Here is a 16,717-nt window from a genome sequence, read left to right on the forward strand (position 1 = left end):
TGGGAGGACAATCTGGTCTTAGATCTGTGGTTTGATGCAACTTCTACCTTGAGCTTCCCAATATTCCTACAAATCATCCTTTCCTTCATCTCCTTCACATGACTGCAGATGTGAAATGATTGGATAGGCAATTGTAATGATGCTAATGCTAGCTGGACAATGCTAACTTTCTGTGAACCTATCCAGTCGGAGATCATGAAAATGGAGTGAGGAGGAGAAGGAGGAATGTAGAAGGGATTGGTGAACAGTTTGTTTCTCTCCACAGGAGCAGAGTAAAGGAGTGAGGGATGGATGGAGGGAGGGAGGGAGTATTCTGCAGGCACATCCAGGTATCTTTTTCAATCTTTCTCCCTTAAAGGAGAAGAAAACTTGCATGCCCACTGTAATGGTAATCTGTAGCCCCTCTCTATAGAGGGGAAGCAAAGGGTTAAGCAAAGGGAGCTAGTGTTAGGGCCTAGGGAGTAAGGGTGGAAGAAAGGGACCTTCCCAGAGGATGTATAAGACATGCTTGGGAAGATACAAAGTGGAGTGATTTCTGTTTGCGAAACACGCAACACCCCTATCAGCTAATGAATGATCATATACTCAGAGCTATGATAGGTTGTTCATATGCATTACAGATATGACTGTTAGTTATTGCCATTCCCATTCTTAGATGCATGTATATGGACCTCAAGTATGTATGTATGCTTAGGTGCACATCATCCTCATACCCGTGCTTTCCTTTAGGGTTGGGCTTTCGATTCCATTTTGATTCAGTCAATTCAGATGATCAGTTGAAATTGAATGAATGGTTTTGAAAATATCCCAGTATTTTCTTTGAAGGGGTTCAACATTTCAAATTCAATTCCTGAATTGAGAGAATCAAAATGCCCTGGTCACCATGTTTTTCCATTGTTCAATGATCCACCTGTATAAGGGGACTGGGTTAGCGTGGAAAGACTCACATCAATACTATCAGAATAACTCATGCACTATGTGTTCAGGTAGCATGTACAATAATCAACTCACAAGCCTTAACCAATGACTTTATATCATGCAACTATATGTACAAAATCATTGTAAAATCATATCCTAGGTCTAAATCAACCAGCGTAGAGAAATCTTGGACACCATTTCAGGCGGCGCGGTATACGATAGGAGGTCTGGATCATGAAAAAGCTAACAGTTCTAGCACAGTCCAAAAACAACCCTTTAAGCCTACCCACATTTTAGCATCACACCCAACCCAACCATTCCCTTTAGTCTGTTGATCTATCCTGTGTCGCTCCAGGTAGTCACATTAAGACTCAGCATCTCTTTTCAAGAAGGTCAATGTATCAATGTACTATTCCAAGAACTACACCTCTCTTCACTCAACCCCACCTACCCCCACCCCCACCCCCACTCCAGCCCTAACCCCCTTGTCTCAACGTTAATCCTCTTCTTTTTTACCCCATCCTGATCCCGGCTACAACCTCAGCACTTGTCTTTCCCCACACCCCCAGCTCCCGTTCCATTTAGCTTGAGACCCAGCACTTCCCCCATCCTAAACCTTTATTCCATTAAGGCACCCTTCTTCCTCCCACACCAAGCTCCAGCCCCAGCGATAGTACCAGCTCCATCACCAGCCATAGCACCTGTCCCACTCCCAGCCCAAGCTCAGGCAGAAGAAGGAAGCTGAAATACCTGCTCCGTAGGAGGGGTGGAGGAGGGGTGCGGCTCAGGCCCCTCAGCTCCAGAACCGCCTGGGACACTAAAGGGTTACAGGTGCCTGGGGTGGTCCTCACAACCACGGGAGATAAGGGGGAGGAGAGGAGCGAGAGAGGGGGGCGTAGTGGACGTTGGAAGAGAAAGGGGGAGGGGGATAGTGTTGGACCGCAGGGGGGAGAAGTAGAAATGAAGAGCGAGGGAGGCAGGTGAGATGGGGAGCGGGATAAAGGACAGGAGAGGAAAGGGGTTGCCTCTGGCGAACGATGATTGAAAGGAGCATTGGGGAAACGGTAGTGTCAGTAGCCTGGGGAGTTGGATGTTATGGGAAGGTTGTGGGAAGGTTGTTGATCGAGTGAGACAGAGCAAGACAGAGGAGCTAAGACTGAGACAGACTGAGACAGAGTGAGACAGGAGAGAGAGAGCGTGGGAGTGTGAACATGAGACAGAACAAGAGCATGGGATATAAAGAGACGAGATAGTGACAGAAGAGAGAGTGACAGAAGAGAGAGCGTCAGAAGAGAGAGCGACAGAGGAGAGAGAGAGAGTGGGGCTTTGCTCCAGGGTGCCTGTGAGGCTGTCTGCGCAGTGGCGTTGTGACCCCTTGCAAGGACAGCAGAGAGAGGGGGCAGAGAGGAGAGGAGAGAGAGGGGGAGATGGGGGAGAGGAGGAGATGGGGCAGCAGGCAGGACAAGAGAGAGAGAGAGTTGGGGAAGAGGAGATGACGGGGCAGGAGGGTAACTTACGTGAAGGCGAAGGCCACCAGAGCACCACTAACCACTATAAAGTCCAGGATGTTCCACAGGTCACGGAAATAGGAGCCCTGGTGCAACACCAGGCCCAGATCCACCATCTGAGAGAGAGGTGGGGAGAGAGAATGAGGAAGAGAGAGAGAGAGAGAAAGTGAGAGAGAGAGTGAGGGGGGGCGTTAGAGTGAGGGAGACAGAGAGAGTGGATATGTTTTGTTATTGATTGTCTCACGTCAAAAAATGACAAGTATAGCTAGAGTGAAATATATTCAGAATTACCTTAATCAACATCTCAAAGGTGAACACTCCCGTAAACACATAGTCAAAGTAGCGCAGAACCTGCATAAAGAGAGAGAGAGAGGACACAGTGTTAGCAGACGTAAAGTAGAAGCTCGCTAATAGTTCAGTTAGCATGGAGGGTAAGGTAAAAGTTAGCTAATAGCTAAGTTAGCATTGAGGGTAAAGTCGAAGTTAGCTATAATAGCTAAGTTAGCATGGAGGGTAAAGTAGAAGCTAGCTAAACTAGCTAAGTTAGCACAGAGGGTAAAGTAAAAGTTAGCTAATAGCTAAGTTAGCATGGAGAGTAAATATAAGCTAATACGGACACAGAGCTAGCATTGAGTGTCTCACATTGTTGCGAGGTGATTCTGGCCAGACGGGATCTTCTGCTGCCAGGGCGATACTGCTCATAGCGATGGTAGACAGGATACCAAACTCAAAGAATTTCAGAGTCACAATGTAGTGGCATAGTTTCCGGAACCTGATCACACACATAGACACACACAAGCATGCACGTACACACACACACAGACACACACAAGCATGCACGTACACACACAAGCACACACACACAGACACACACACATTGCAACAACAACAAAAAATGCATCATTAATATAATTATTAATGAATATACGTGTGATTGTGATTGTGATTGTGTGTGTGTGTGCCCACATACGGGTTGGTGGTAGAGAGGATGAACATGGAGCTATAGGGAGGCATTGGTTTGGGTCCATCTTCATCACCCTTCTCATCATCATCATCATCCTTATCCTCCTTCTTAGGCAGAGGCTCCGTGTTAGCATTCTTATTGACTGGAGGGATGCAAGAAAGAGAGGGAGGAGAGAGAGAGAGAGAGACAGAGGGGGAGGGAGGGGGAGGAGGTGGATAGGAAAGGAAAGGACAGGTAAGAGTGAAGGGAAGAAACAAGAATTCAGAAATAGCATGGCATGTGTGGCTGTTTCTCAATGTTTTGACTGAAGATGTGACCTGATTAACCTTGGTCATTCACAGTCTCCCTCCATCCCCCTCCCCTCCTCTTTCTTCCCTCTCTCTCACCCTGCAATATGGCGTTGTGGGAAGGAAACATGGGTGGTATGTCCACTGCTGTGTGGTCCGGTATCCGGGTGCTACTTCCGTATGCAGGAACCAGGCTTCCATCTGGGCCCAGGTGGGAGCTGCTGTTGGTCAGGTGAGTGTTGAGGCCTGCAGGGCCGAAGCCTGGGCCTGGAGTAGTGTGGTTGGCTGGGCTGGGGAGGCCCGAGGCTGGGCAGGGCTGCTGGGTAGAGCCTGGGGGTAGCTGGGGCTGGCTGGTGGCCAGTTTACTGTTCATGACATTGTCCATGTCCTCGCTGTACTGGCTGTCCTGTCTACAGAGGCTCTTCTGGATGGGCCGTGTGGTGGACAGGTTGGGACCATCCCTATAGAGGGAAAGAGAAGGAAAGAAAGGAAGAGAGCGAGAAACGAGAAATAGAAGAGAAGGAGTTGGGAAATGTCAGAAAGGTTCTGAGAACTACTGTATAAGGACACTGGTTGACAGAGGAAAGTGTGAGTGCGTATATATGTGTGTGTGTGTGTCTGTGTGTGTCAGGGTCTCCCTCACTTCCTGCGGTGTGGCCGCGTCCTCCTCCCCTCACCATCACACCCCGACTGAGTGCCATGGCGATGCCGTCTCTGCCTCCTCTCACCTCCATCACCCCCCTCTTGCTCCCCCTCGCCTTCTCCTTCTGTCCCCCTGCTCTTGTGCCGCCTTTCCCCACCTCCCCCTCCTCCACCACCTCCACCTCCCCCCTCTACGTCCTCTGAGGCAATGCGGTGCTGGCGGGGTTTCCTGTGCTCCGATGAGCCCGCCTGGACCCGTGGGTGGTGGTGCCTTCTCTGGGGCCTCTCCTCTCCACTCTGTCCCAGCATCGTTGCATCTAGGCGGGTATGGGAGGAGTGGTGGTGTTGGAGCTCCTGGTGCTCCTTGCTCTCCTTACGGCTCCTGCGGCTCTCCGTAGAGTCTGCCCGCTCGTAGGGCCTTCCAGGGCCTGAACCAGACCCTGAGTCCCCACCTCCTCCTCCCCCACCTCCTCTCTCGTGGACGTGTGTCTGCTTGCGGAGCAGCTTGTCGGCGTGCTGCTGGCTGAGGCGGGGGTCAGGCTCTTTGGTGGTCTTGTTGGTGTTGTTGTTGCGGTTCTCCTGGGGGTCCACCACTAGAGGGCGGTCTGTATGGGTCTTCATGTCAGGACGGATGTGGCGGGAGTAGTTCACCTGGAAGAAAGGGGAGGGGGGAGGGAGGGAAAGGTTGGGTTGGGAGAGTTGTAAGCAGGGGACGGACGAAGAAGGCCAGGCGGAATCAAGGAGAGGCATAATATCATTAGAATCCCAGAGATCATATAACCTCCTATAACGCTTTATTTTTCTAAAACATGATTAAATTATTGGTAAATTGACAAAGGCACCAACCAATATGTCACATTTGGCACCAGGTAATTACCAGGTAGTTATCAATTATGATGAACTATGTGAGGTAAGTACCAGAAAGTATCAAGCAGGTAAGTATCAGCTTTACCCAGACCAATAAAAAGTGTTACCAACTTTCATAATTTCTCCCCTTTCTGTGTTCCACCGCTCACACCACCCTTCTCCATTTGATTTGTTGTCTCTCACTGTCTCCCTTCCTCCTTACCCACCTCCCTCCTTACCCCCCTCTCTGGGGTGGCAGGTAGCCTAGAGGTTAAAGCTTGGGACAGTAACCGAAAGGTTGCTTGTTTGAATCCCTGAGCCGGCAAGGTGGAAACATCTGCTGTTCTGCCCTTGAGCAAGGCAGTTAACCCCCACAACAACTGCTCCCCTGGCGCCAATGACGTGGATGACGATTAAGGCAGCCCCCCGCACCTCTCTTGATTCAGCTTAAATGCGGTAGACACATTTTGATTGAATGCATTCAATTGTGCAACTGACTAGGTATCTCCTTTCCATCCCTCCACTCTCCTTCCATCCTTCTCCCCTCCCTCCCTCTCTCCTTGCCTTCCAGCGGTCCTCTGGGTCCAGTTCGTTGTAGAGGGCCTCTCTGCTGGTCATTAGAGTCTGTTTCCTCAGCTCCTTGGTCCTCTGTTCCCACACAGACTTATTACCACCCTTATTGTTCTTCTGCTGCTCCTTACTACAGGGACGGAGAGAGGGGAAAGGATGAGAGGAGGGACAGAGAGAGGGGGACCGAGAGAGAGGTAGAGGATAGAAGAGATGAGAGAAGAGAGCAGGCGAGAGAAAGAGGAGAAAGAGGAGGGAGGCGAGATGGAGGAAAGGTGAGACAGATGGACAGAGAGTTGGATGAAAGGGGAGAAGAGCGAGGAGAAAAGAGAGGTTAAGAAATAGAGACAGACAGCATGATGGAGAGCAGAGGAGGAGGGGAGGCAGAGAGGGAGAGAAAAGAGAGGATGGGTGGGGAGGTTAAGAGAGTGTCAAATACCAGGTTAAGCAGTGGTATCTGAGTCAATTTACAAATATACAAACACACAGACATACAGAAACCTACATACACAGGTATACAGAAATATAAACACAAGCAAATACACAAACACACACTATAGAGCTCACACACACACATGTGTAAAGGGTCACCTTGCTGGACCTACAGGGCAGAAACACAGAGCTACTGAAGGAGTATGGTCGACCACAGTTTCCCAAAGCAGTGGGCAGACCAGCCCCACTTTGGGAAACCACACAGAGAGAGGCACAAGATGGAGAATGATATTGAGGCAAGGTTAGAATATTACACAGTCGACCAGGAAACCCAACCCAAAAGGACCCAACGAATGAACCAAAATGGAATCATCAACAAAAAGACCCAAAATGGAAGTTCTGAGAAAAAAAGGGCAAAACTTAGATGACACTCTATTCTCCATATTTTGCACGACCCTTATGAAAGGCTCAGGTCAACAGTAGTGCACTATATGGGGAATAGGGTGCCATTTGAGATGTTGCCAACAAAGGACCAAAATGGCGCCCCGGCCCCACTAACTCCCTTTCCCAGGGACCACAGTCAACCACAGTAAAGCCACAGCCATACTGCAGGGAGCAGCCAACAGAAAATATACTCAAAATAAGCCAACTCAAAAACCAACAAAAAAGCAAAGGAGTAAAAAAATCATAATTAGGGGGGGATAATTAGAACAGGATGGTCTAAAGGAGGAGAGGAAAGGAAAAGCGGGCGAAAAGAAACAGAAGGAGTATAAATGAGTAAATACCAGTCCAGAAAGGGGTCGGAAGCGTTGTGACCTGTGCTGTTTACTTTCTCGCTGAGGAGGGAAAGAGTCGGTGAGTGACATGACACAGAGAACACACGCGTGCCTAATTCACACTATATGACCAACCAGAACCTAGCCAAGCAGAGCTGTACTGGGCTGTACTGTACTGGGCTGGCCTGGCTACGCATCCATCAGAGTGGCTGGAACCATGCTGGAAAGAACCATTTCTGAGCCAGCACAGTACATTTAGGGTCGGCCCTATAGTGTGAATGAGGCAACACACTCCTCAACCCTCACCAACACACACACACACACACACACACGACTTTACACTAACACATACACACACACCATTTCAACTCACACTGCTCAGACAACCATCTTGCTATGTCTCTATTCATCTATCTCTCCATTTCTATTCTGTTCTCTTTTTCTTTCTCTTTTTTATCTTCCTGTCCTTTCTCTCTCCATTTTTCACCTTTCTTTCTCTTGCACAAACTTGATATATCCCTCTAGACTTTTCTCATACTATTTCTCTATCTCAGGATCCACATCTCCCTTCCACTACACAGGCGTCCATATCTCTCTAGCTCACATTTTGTCTCTGTTGCACAAATTCTATTGCACTGTCTTCAGAGAATCTACACATCTCTCCATTCATTCTACCAAACACAGACTGCCCTTCAAACGAAGGCAGTTTCTATCTCTCTACAACTAGGCAGAGAGACAATAATAGCCACATGTTCTCTTACAGCGGATATCTCGAGTCACAAACCATTACCCAGGTCTTCTTGTTGTCATGACATGTTTACAACATGTGTTATGTCATCATTATAATAGTGTTATGTCATCATTATAATAGTGTTATGTCATCATTATAATAGTGTTATGTCATCATTATAATAGTGTTATGTAATCATTATAATAGTGTTATGTCATCATTATAATAGTGTTATGTCATCATTATAATAGTGTTATGTAATCATTATAATAGTGTTATGTCATCATTATAATAGTGTTATGTCATCATTATAATAGTGTTATGTAATCATTATAATAGTGTTATGTCATCATTATAATAGTGTTATGTCATCATTATAATAGTGTTATGTCATCATTATAATAGTGTTATGTCATCATTACAATAGTGTTATGTAATCATTATAATAGTGTTAAGTCATCATTATAATAGTGTTATGTCATCATTATAATAGTGTTAAGTCATCATTATAATAGTGTTATGTCATCATTATAATAGTGTTATGTCATCATTATAATAGTGTTATGTCATCATTATAATAGTGTTATGTCATCATTATAATAGTGTTATGTCATCATTATAATAGTGTTATGTCATCATTATAATAGTGTTAAGTCATCATTATAATAGTGTTAAGTCATCATTATAATAGTGTTATGTCATCATTATAATATTGTTATGTCATCATTATAATAGTGTTATGTCATCATTATAATAGTGTTATGTCATCATTATAATAGTGTTATGTAATCATTATAATAGTGTTATGTCATCATTATAATAGTGTTATGTTATCATTATAATAGTGTTATGTCATCATTATAATAGTGTTATGTCATCATTATAATAGTGTTATGTCGGCCTTGTGAAGGAGGGGTCAGGTAAAGTGTAACCCATTTAGATCCAGAGAGAAATCGTCTTCCCAGAGTCCCAGACAGGGACTCAGAGTATCTCCTAACCTGCTTTAGCAAGTTTGGAGATTCCAGCTTGGAAAATCCCTGCTTGCAAAGCTATTATATCATCCACATATGTGGATGAATGATTTGAATTTATACTGGCACGGTGGGGCAGTGCTAGGAATGACATCACAGTCACCTCATTAGTGGAAACCATTCCTAGTATTGCCCTATCAGTGCACCTTTAGCTGTCTTGCAGACTAGGAAACATGTCCAAGACACAACAATAGTCAACACACCACACAAAAGTACACATCAAAAGTGGGCTACATCAGAGATTGACTGAGTGTGTGTGTGTGTGTGTGTGTGTGTGTGTGTGTGTGTGTGTGCGTGCGTGTGCGTGCGTGTGTGTATGTATGTATGTATGTATGTATGTATGTAAGTATTTGCTTGCATACGTGTTCATGTTTCAGAGTAGAAACAACAGTTGTAACCTTACTATATTAGTAGTGGAGGTCAACTCTATGTGTGATATTGGACGTGTCCCTACGTCCTCAGGCTCCCCTGCTGGGACATTATAAGGGCTGTGGACCATGGACACACTGTGAACTTCACCTTTGACAGAACTGAGCTGCTTCCTACTGGAGGAGGAGATCAAACACTGTGTGTGTGTGTGTGTGTGTGTGTGTGTGTGTGTGTGTGTGTGTGTGTGTGTGTGTGTGTGTGTGTGTGTGTGTGTGTGTGTGCGAGTGTCTTTGTACATGTGTGTCTGTGTGTGTGTGTGTGTGTGTGTGTGTGTGTGTGTGTGTGTGTGTGTGTGTGTGTGTGTGTGTGTGTGTGTGTGCGTGTGTGTGTGTGTGTGAGCAAGCAAGTAAGCAGGTGTCTGTATGTGCAGCTGAAAAGTGAATACACTAAGAGAGATGAGGGGGCAAGGATGAGAGAAACAACAGAGAGAGATATGGAAACAGAGAAAGAAAGAGAGATACTTACGCCGCTATGGACAGGTTGGCTGCAGACTGAGGGCTGACTTCGGCCACCTCCTTGGCTTTTTGTAAAGCATTTTTCTTGGAAGCGGCTTCCTCTTCCTGCTCGTCCTACCAAAAAAAGCGAGTGAGAGAGAGGGGGGGGGGGAGGGGGGGGAGACGGGAAATACATAGGAGGGAGAGAGAGAGGGGGGGATAAAAAACAGAGATAGAGGAGGTTGATACAGATGGTAGACAGAGTGAGAGAAGAGAGCAATGACCTTTATAGATATAGTTATAGATAGGAGAAAGAGGGACGTTGACAGATACAGATACATGGAGACACAGAAGAAGAGGTGAAGCGAGAGGGCTGACTCCGGCCCCAAAATCAGGCCACGCGAGAATAAAGCATGAAGCAGACCAAGTGGGGATTTTTTTGTATGGCGACAATGAGAGAATTTTGAATTTGGTCAATATAAAATGTAATTGCTAATTTGCAAAGTGAGGCTTATTTGATCGAATAAAAGTTTCAGAATGTTTAGGTTATTACTGATATAAGTGGACGCACGTGGCATGCCTGTTGTTCACATGCGTATCTGCCCTCTCATTGGCTAGAATGTTCCCGCCTGTTCCCGCCTTACCCGCCTGCCTTCTGCCTTTGCAGACATTTATTCCCATTGTTAGAGCATTCAGTCCAATATCTGTCAATATACAGATCATTTTTGATGGGGAGCTAGAGCTGACAGGGTGAGAGGTCATTTCCTGAACTGAAGGGTCATTCTATTTGACCCCAGTAGGCGTGGCTAGTTCAGTGTACAAAGTACTGTACCTTAGTGAGTTCCTGTGCATTGGCCAGATTATCCACAGCAATGGCCAAGAACACATTCAGCAGAGTGTCTGAGAGCAAAGGGTTAAAGACAGAAACTACACCGTGTGTGTGTGTGTGTGTGTGTGTGTGTGTGTGTGTGTGTGTGTGTGTGTGTGTGTGTGTGTGTGTGTGTGTGTGTGTGTGTGTGTATGTGTCTGGGTCTGTGTATGTTTGTGGGTGTGTATATGCGTGTGTGGGGGTGTGTGTACATGTGTGTGTGTAAGGATACAGTTGCCGAAAAGTGTGAGCACGATGAAGAAGACTGAGAAGACCATTCCGTTGTTGACTCCTCCCTGAGACTCTATTCCATCATACATAACCATGTTCCAGTCTTCTCCGGTCAGGATCTGGGGGACAAGACACTCTTAATAAACATGTAGGATCTTCATTTGAGGCAGTTTGCTATAGCAGGGAAAAAATCCCCCAGCAACAGGAAATGTGAATTATTATGTGGATTCTAATTACTGGACATTTTTTGTAGGGGTTGATACATTTTTCGTTAGGGCAAATCAAGTCTGACATTTTAAAGTGGAAATTACAAACTTTAGAAGCCTTTTTATACCTTGAATACACTACAAGTTTGCATTTTCTGCGGATCGGGACATTTCTCAGAAACAAAAGAGTGATAAAATTAAGATCCTACATCTGTACACACACAGACACTCATACACTCGTACTACTGTACACATACACTCTTATACACACACACAATCTTAGACACACACACACACTCTTAAACACACACACTTAAGCACACACACTCTTATACACACACACTCTTAAACACACACACACTTATAAACACACCCTTTGCACACGTTAGGACTGCTTATCTTGGGACTGCTTACACACTCACCTTTCCCTACCTTTACACTCATCTATCCTCTTTCTTTCTCTCCTATCCCCCATTTCCAGTGTGCTACCACTCCCACTCTTCTCCTGCCCTCTTATCTCATTCCATTATCTCTTTCCTTTCTCTCCCCTGTCCACTCCCCCCTCCCGTCTTTATCCACTCACCTGGAACACAGTCATTATTGCTGCAGGGAAAGTATCAAAGTTGGTCGGGGGAGTGCCAGATTCAAAATTAAACCTAAAGGATAAACAGAGAGAAATGGAGGAAGAGAGAAAGAGAGAGCGAGAGAAAGATAGCGAGAGAGAGAGATAAAAATGACACCAAACAGTCAGACACTGAAGATAAAGAGTGACAGGGGAAGGGAAGGAAGGGGGAGGAAGGATGAAAGGGGCAAGAAAAGAGGGGAAAGAAGAGGAGGTACTGACTGTCCTCCGAAGAGTTGCATGCCCAACAGAGCGAAGACGACGATAAAGAGGAAGAGGAGGAAGAGCAGGCTTATAATGGATTTCATGGAGTTGAGCAGAGATACAACCAGGTTCCTCAAAGACGCCCAGTACCTGACAGAGAGAGAGAGAGAGAGGGAGGGGCGGGGGAGAGAAATCACAGCAGCAAGATTTGTGACCTGTTGCCACAAGAAAAGGGCAACCAGTGAAGAACAAACAACATTGTAAATACAACTCATATTGATGTTTATTTATTTTCCATTTTGTACTTTAACTATTTGCACATCGTTACAACACTGTATATAGACATAATATGACATTTTAAATGTCTTTATTATTTTGGAACTTGTGTGAGTGTAATATTTACTTTTCACTTTTTATTATTTATTTCAATTGCTTTGGCAATGTAAACATATATTTCTTCCCATGCTAATAAAGCCCCTTGAATTGAACTGAGAGAGGTGGGGAGAGAGTGTGGGAGAGAGGAGCTTGTGAGAGACAGAGAGAGAGAGAGAGAGAGAGAGAGAGAGAGAGTTTAGAAAAGCCTATACATTTCTAATTGCCTTTCATGGTCGTTTGTTAATGAGACATGCTGACAAACAGATTGATAAGATATCCGATACAGAGGTTGAATCAAAGTCAGTAGAGACTTACTTGGTGACTTTGAAGATTCTCAGTAACCTTAGAGCTCGTAACACACTGATACCAAAGGATGTCCCAGGCTGGATAAAACCCCACAGCACCTCGAATATGCTGCCACATATTACCTGCCACACACACACACACACACACAATTAGTGATGTTATCCAAAACATGCGGTCAAAAATTATATGTGAGTGTGTGTGTTTACTGTATTGGTGTGTGTGTGTGTGTGTGTGTGTGTGTGTGTGTGTGCGCGTGTGTGTGTGTGTTTGTGTGTGTGTGTGTGTGTGTCTGTGTGTATGCGTGTGTGCATGTGTGTGTGTGTGTGCAGTGTATTCATGTGTTTACTGTGTGTGTGTGTGTGTGTGTGTGTGTGTGTGTGTGTGTGTGTGTGTGTGTGTGTGTGTGTGTGTGTGTGTGTGTGTGTGCGCGTGTCACATATGCACTGTGTGTACCCTAGAGTAGACGAGTTCCACCACTCACAATGCAGTCAAAGCAGTTAAAGGAGGAGTGAAAGTAAGGCTGTGACCCCAGTCCATAAATCTTTATACCCATCTCAGACATGAAGATACTCAAGAAGACGAACTCTGCAAAGTCTGGAAGAGGTGAAAAGAGAGAGGGAACAGGGGGAGAGAGAGCGGGAAAGATCAGACATGAGCGAGCAAGCAAGAAAATGCAGGAGGATGATATCAAAAGAAAAGGAATAAAGAGGGGCATTGAAAAATTCACTGTAAGAAGCAATCAGAGAGGCAGAAAGACTGTCACGATCCCTCCGGAACTTTCATTACGCACACCTGTCCCCTATTCCCACTGATTAGTACTTGTATATGTGTGCCCTTTGGTTTCCATTGGGCTGTCGATTATTGTTACTATGTCCATTGGTGCGTGTGAGTACCTGTGCTTTTTGTTTTGGGCTTTTGTGCCCTTGTGGATTGTTCAGATGATTACGGGTCTCGTCCCGTGTGATAATCATTGTGCGCGTGTGTTATTTATTCGAGGTTCTCCTCACTCTTTTGTTTGGGTTTCAATCCTGTGTTTTTGTTACGTATTTGTTTGGTCTTCGTCCCCGTGCCTTTACACGGCACGCTGTAATTTGGGGCTTAATAAAAAACCCTATTACTGTGTCTGTCTCCCGAATCTCATTTAAGCCAACGTGACAGAATGTCCTTTAAGCTAACGTGACAGAATGTCCTTTAAGCCAACGTGACAGAATGTCCTTTAAGCCAACGTGACAGAATGTCCTTTAAGCCAACGTGACAGAATGTCCTTTAAGCCAACGTGACAGAATGTCCTTTAAGCCAACGTGACAGAATGTCCTTTAAGCCAACGTGACAGAATGTCCTTTAAGCCAACGTGACAGAATGTCCTTTAAGCCAACGTGACAGAATGTCCTTTAAGCTAACGTGACAGAATGTCCTTTAAGCCAACGTGACAGAATGTCCTTTAAGCCAACGTGACAGAATGTCCTTTAAGCCAACGTGACAGAATGTCCTTTAAGCCAACGTGACAGAATGTCCTTTAAGCCAACGTGACAGAATGTCCTTTAAGCCAACGTGACAGAATGTCCTTTAAGCCAACGTGACAGAATGTCCTTTAAGCCAACGTGACAGAATGTCCTTTAAGCCAACGTGACAGAATGTCCTTTAAGCCAACGTAACAGAATGTCCTTTAAGCCAACGTGACAGAGAGGTAGCGAGAGAAATAAAGAAAAGTATCTAGAATTTCCATCCATCCTTTATCCCTCCCTCCTACCCTCTATCCCTCCCTCCCTCCCACCCTCCATACCCCCCCCCCTCCAGCCCTCCCTCCCACCCTCCATACCCCCCCCTCCCTCCCACCCTCCATACCTCCCTCCGAACCTCCCTCCCAGTATGTCTACTCACAGAGGAAGTCTGAGAGTGGTTCAGGCTGGTCGTAGTGTACTACAGCCACACACATGGTGTTAAGTCCCACCAGACACAGTACACTCCAGTAGAAATACTGGGTCTTCACAATGCGTCGGATGAAGAAACGCAGACGACGCTCCCTCTTATGGAAGTTAGAGCCCTCCAGCTTTGAACTCTTCAGACTGGCCCGCGCAAAGGGAGAACCTGGGAGGAGAGGAGAAGAATGGGGAGAGGAGAGGGGGATAGTGGAGAGGAGAAGAGTGGGAAGAGGAGAGGGGGATGGAGGAGAGGAGAAGAGTGGGAAGAGGAGAGAGGGATGGAGGAGAGGAGAAGAGTGGGAAGAGGAGAGGGGGATGGAAGAGAGGAGAAGAATGGGAAGAGGAGAGGGGATGGAGGAGAGGAGAGGAGAAGAGTGGGAAGCGGAGAGGAGGTGGAGGAGAGGAGAAGAGGGGGAAAAGGAGAGGGGGATGGGGACAAGAGTGGAGAGAAAAAAAAAATTTGTTAGAATGTAACATCTTGTGTGTGCGTGTGCATGTGTGTGGTGTTTCTTACCCACTGCCAGGTCTCCATTCCCATCCTCTGGGTTAAGGAGATCTGTTTTGTTCTTGTGGTTTTTAATGGTGGGTCTCCTGCGGGTGCCTGAATGGGAAAAATAGAACACAGTGACGCACAACTGCTCACTATAGAATACGCAAACAAACACTGGCACAGAAGCAAATATCCTACATTTACACTAGTAAAGATGCTACATTTACACTAGTAAAGATGCTGCATTTACACTAGCAAAGCTGCAGCATTTACACTAGTAAAGATGCTACATTTACACTAGCAAAGCTGCAACATTTACAATAGGAAAGATGCTACATTTACACAAGAAAATATTCTACATGTACACTAGTAAAGATGCTACATTTACACTACCAAAGATGCTCCGGTTACACTAGTAAATATTCTACATTTACACTAGCAAAAATGCTACATTTACACTAGCAAATATTATAGATTTACCCTAGTAAAGATGCTGCATTTACACTAGCAAAGCTGCAGCATTTACACTAGTAAAGATGCTACATTTACATTAGCAAAGCTGCAACATTTACAATAGGAAAGATGCTACATTTACACAAGAAAATATTCTACATGTACACTAGTAAAGATGCTACATTTACACTACCAAAGATGCTCCGGTTACACTAGTAAATATTCTACATTTACACTAGCAAAAATGCTACATTTACACTAGCAAATATTATAGATTTACCCTAGTAAAGATGATACATTTACACTAGTAAAGATGCTACATTTACACTTGTAAAGATGATACATTTACACTAGCAAAGCTGCAACATTTACAATAGGAAAGATGCTACATTTACCGTGGCAAAAATGCTCTGGTTACACTAGTAAATATTCTACATTTACACTAGCAAAAATGCTACATTTACACTAGCAAATGTGTTACATTTACACTAGCAAAGATGCTACATTTACACTAGGAAAGATGCAACATTCACACTATTAAAAATGTTACATTTACACTAGCAAAGATTATACATTTACACAAGTAAAGATGATACATTTAGCAAAGATGCTACAAGTATACTAATAAAGAGGCTACATTTACACTAACAATGATGCTACATTTACACAATGTTATATTTTCTCATTGTCTGTCTCTATATACCTTCTAACATCATATCTATGTCACTACACACACACACACACCCACACACACACCCACACACACACACACGCACACACACACACACACACACACACACACACACACTTGGGTAAATACCGTCAAAGGCATCAGGGTCTTCATCGTCTGCTAAGATCACTTCTTCTATAGGAAGGAAAAGTGAAATAAACAATAACATTGGAATGTATATGGCAATATGTAACATATATAACATAAATATATGACATATATAACATAAATATATAACATTTTAACATAAATATATGACATATATAACATAAATATATAACATATGTAACATAAATGTAGAACATATGTAATTTAAATATAGAACATAAATATATAACATATGTAACATAAATATATAGCATAAATATTTAACATAAATAACATAAATATATAACATAAATATATAACATATTTAACATAAATATATAACATATATAACAAAAATATATAACATATGTAACATAAATATATAACATATATAACATAAATTTATAACGTAAATATGTAACATAAATATATAACATATATATCATATATAAGATAAATATATAACATATATAAGATAAATATATAACCTATATTATATAAATATGTAACATATATAACATAAATATATAACATACATAACATAAATATATAACATATATAAGATAAATATATAAGATAAATAACATAAATATGTAACATACATAACATAAATATATAAGATATATAAGATATATAAGATATATAAGATAAATATGATA

General features: G+C 44.0%; 1 protein-coding gene across 1 annotated transcript in view; it reads right to left on the reverse strand.

Annotated features, from left to right (window-relative positions):
- Window positions 1–16,717, reverse strand: part of LOC115170706 (voltage-dependent P/Q-type calcium channel subunit alpha-1A) — a 185,431-nt gene that overhangs the window by 109,586 nt on the left and 59,128 nt on the right. Inside the window, exons 9-26 of the mRNA XM_029726941.1 lie at window positions 16,062–16,106; window positions 14,813–14,899; window positions 14,258–14,464; window positions 12,858–12,970; window positions 12,386–12,498; window positions 11,714–11,845; window positions 11,453–11,525; window positions 10,665–10,782; window positions 10,397–10,464; window positions 9,596–9,690; window positions 6,950–7,000; window positions 5,730–5,865; window positions 4,321–4,970; window positions 3,777–4,138; window positions 3,397–3,532; window positions 3,069–3,198; window positions 2,718–2,777; window positions 2,436–2,542 (exon numbers count right to left, since the gene is read on the reverse strand). Of these exons, the coding sequence (XP_029582801.1) occupies window positions 2,436–2,542; window positions 2,718–2,777; window positions 3,069–3,198; window positions 3,397–3,532; window positions 3,777–4,138; window positions 4,321–4,970; window positions 5,730–5,865; window positions 6,950–7,000; window positions 9,596–9,690; window positions 10,397–10,464; window positions 10,665–10,782; window positions 11,453–11,525; window positions 11,714–11,845; window positions 12,386–12,498; window positions 12,858–12,970; window positions 14,258–14,464; window positions 14,813–14,899; window positions 16,062–16,106 (2,683 nt within the window). The remainder of the gene's footprint in view (window positions 1–2,435; window positions 2,543–2,717; window positions 2,778–3,068; window positions 3,199–3,396; window positions 3,533–3,776; window positions 4,139–4,320; window positions 4,971–5,729; window positions 5,866–6,949; window positions 7,001–9,595; window positions 9,691–10,396; window positions 10,465–10,664; window positions 10,783–11,452; window positions 11,526–11,713; window positions 11,846–12,385; window positions 12,499–12,857; window positions 12,971–14,257; window positions 14,465–14,812; window positions 14,900–16,061; window positions 16,107–16,717) is intronic.

This window comes from Salmo trutta, chromosome 32, assembly GCF_901001165.1.
Source record: "Salmo trutta chromosome 32, fSalTru1.1, whole genome shotgun sequence".
Classification (NCBI taxonomy): Eukaryota; Metazoa; Chordata; class Actinopteri; order Salmoniformes; family Salmonidae; genus Salmo; species Salmo trutta.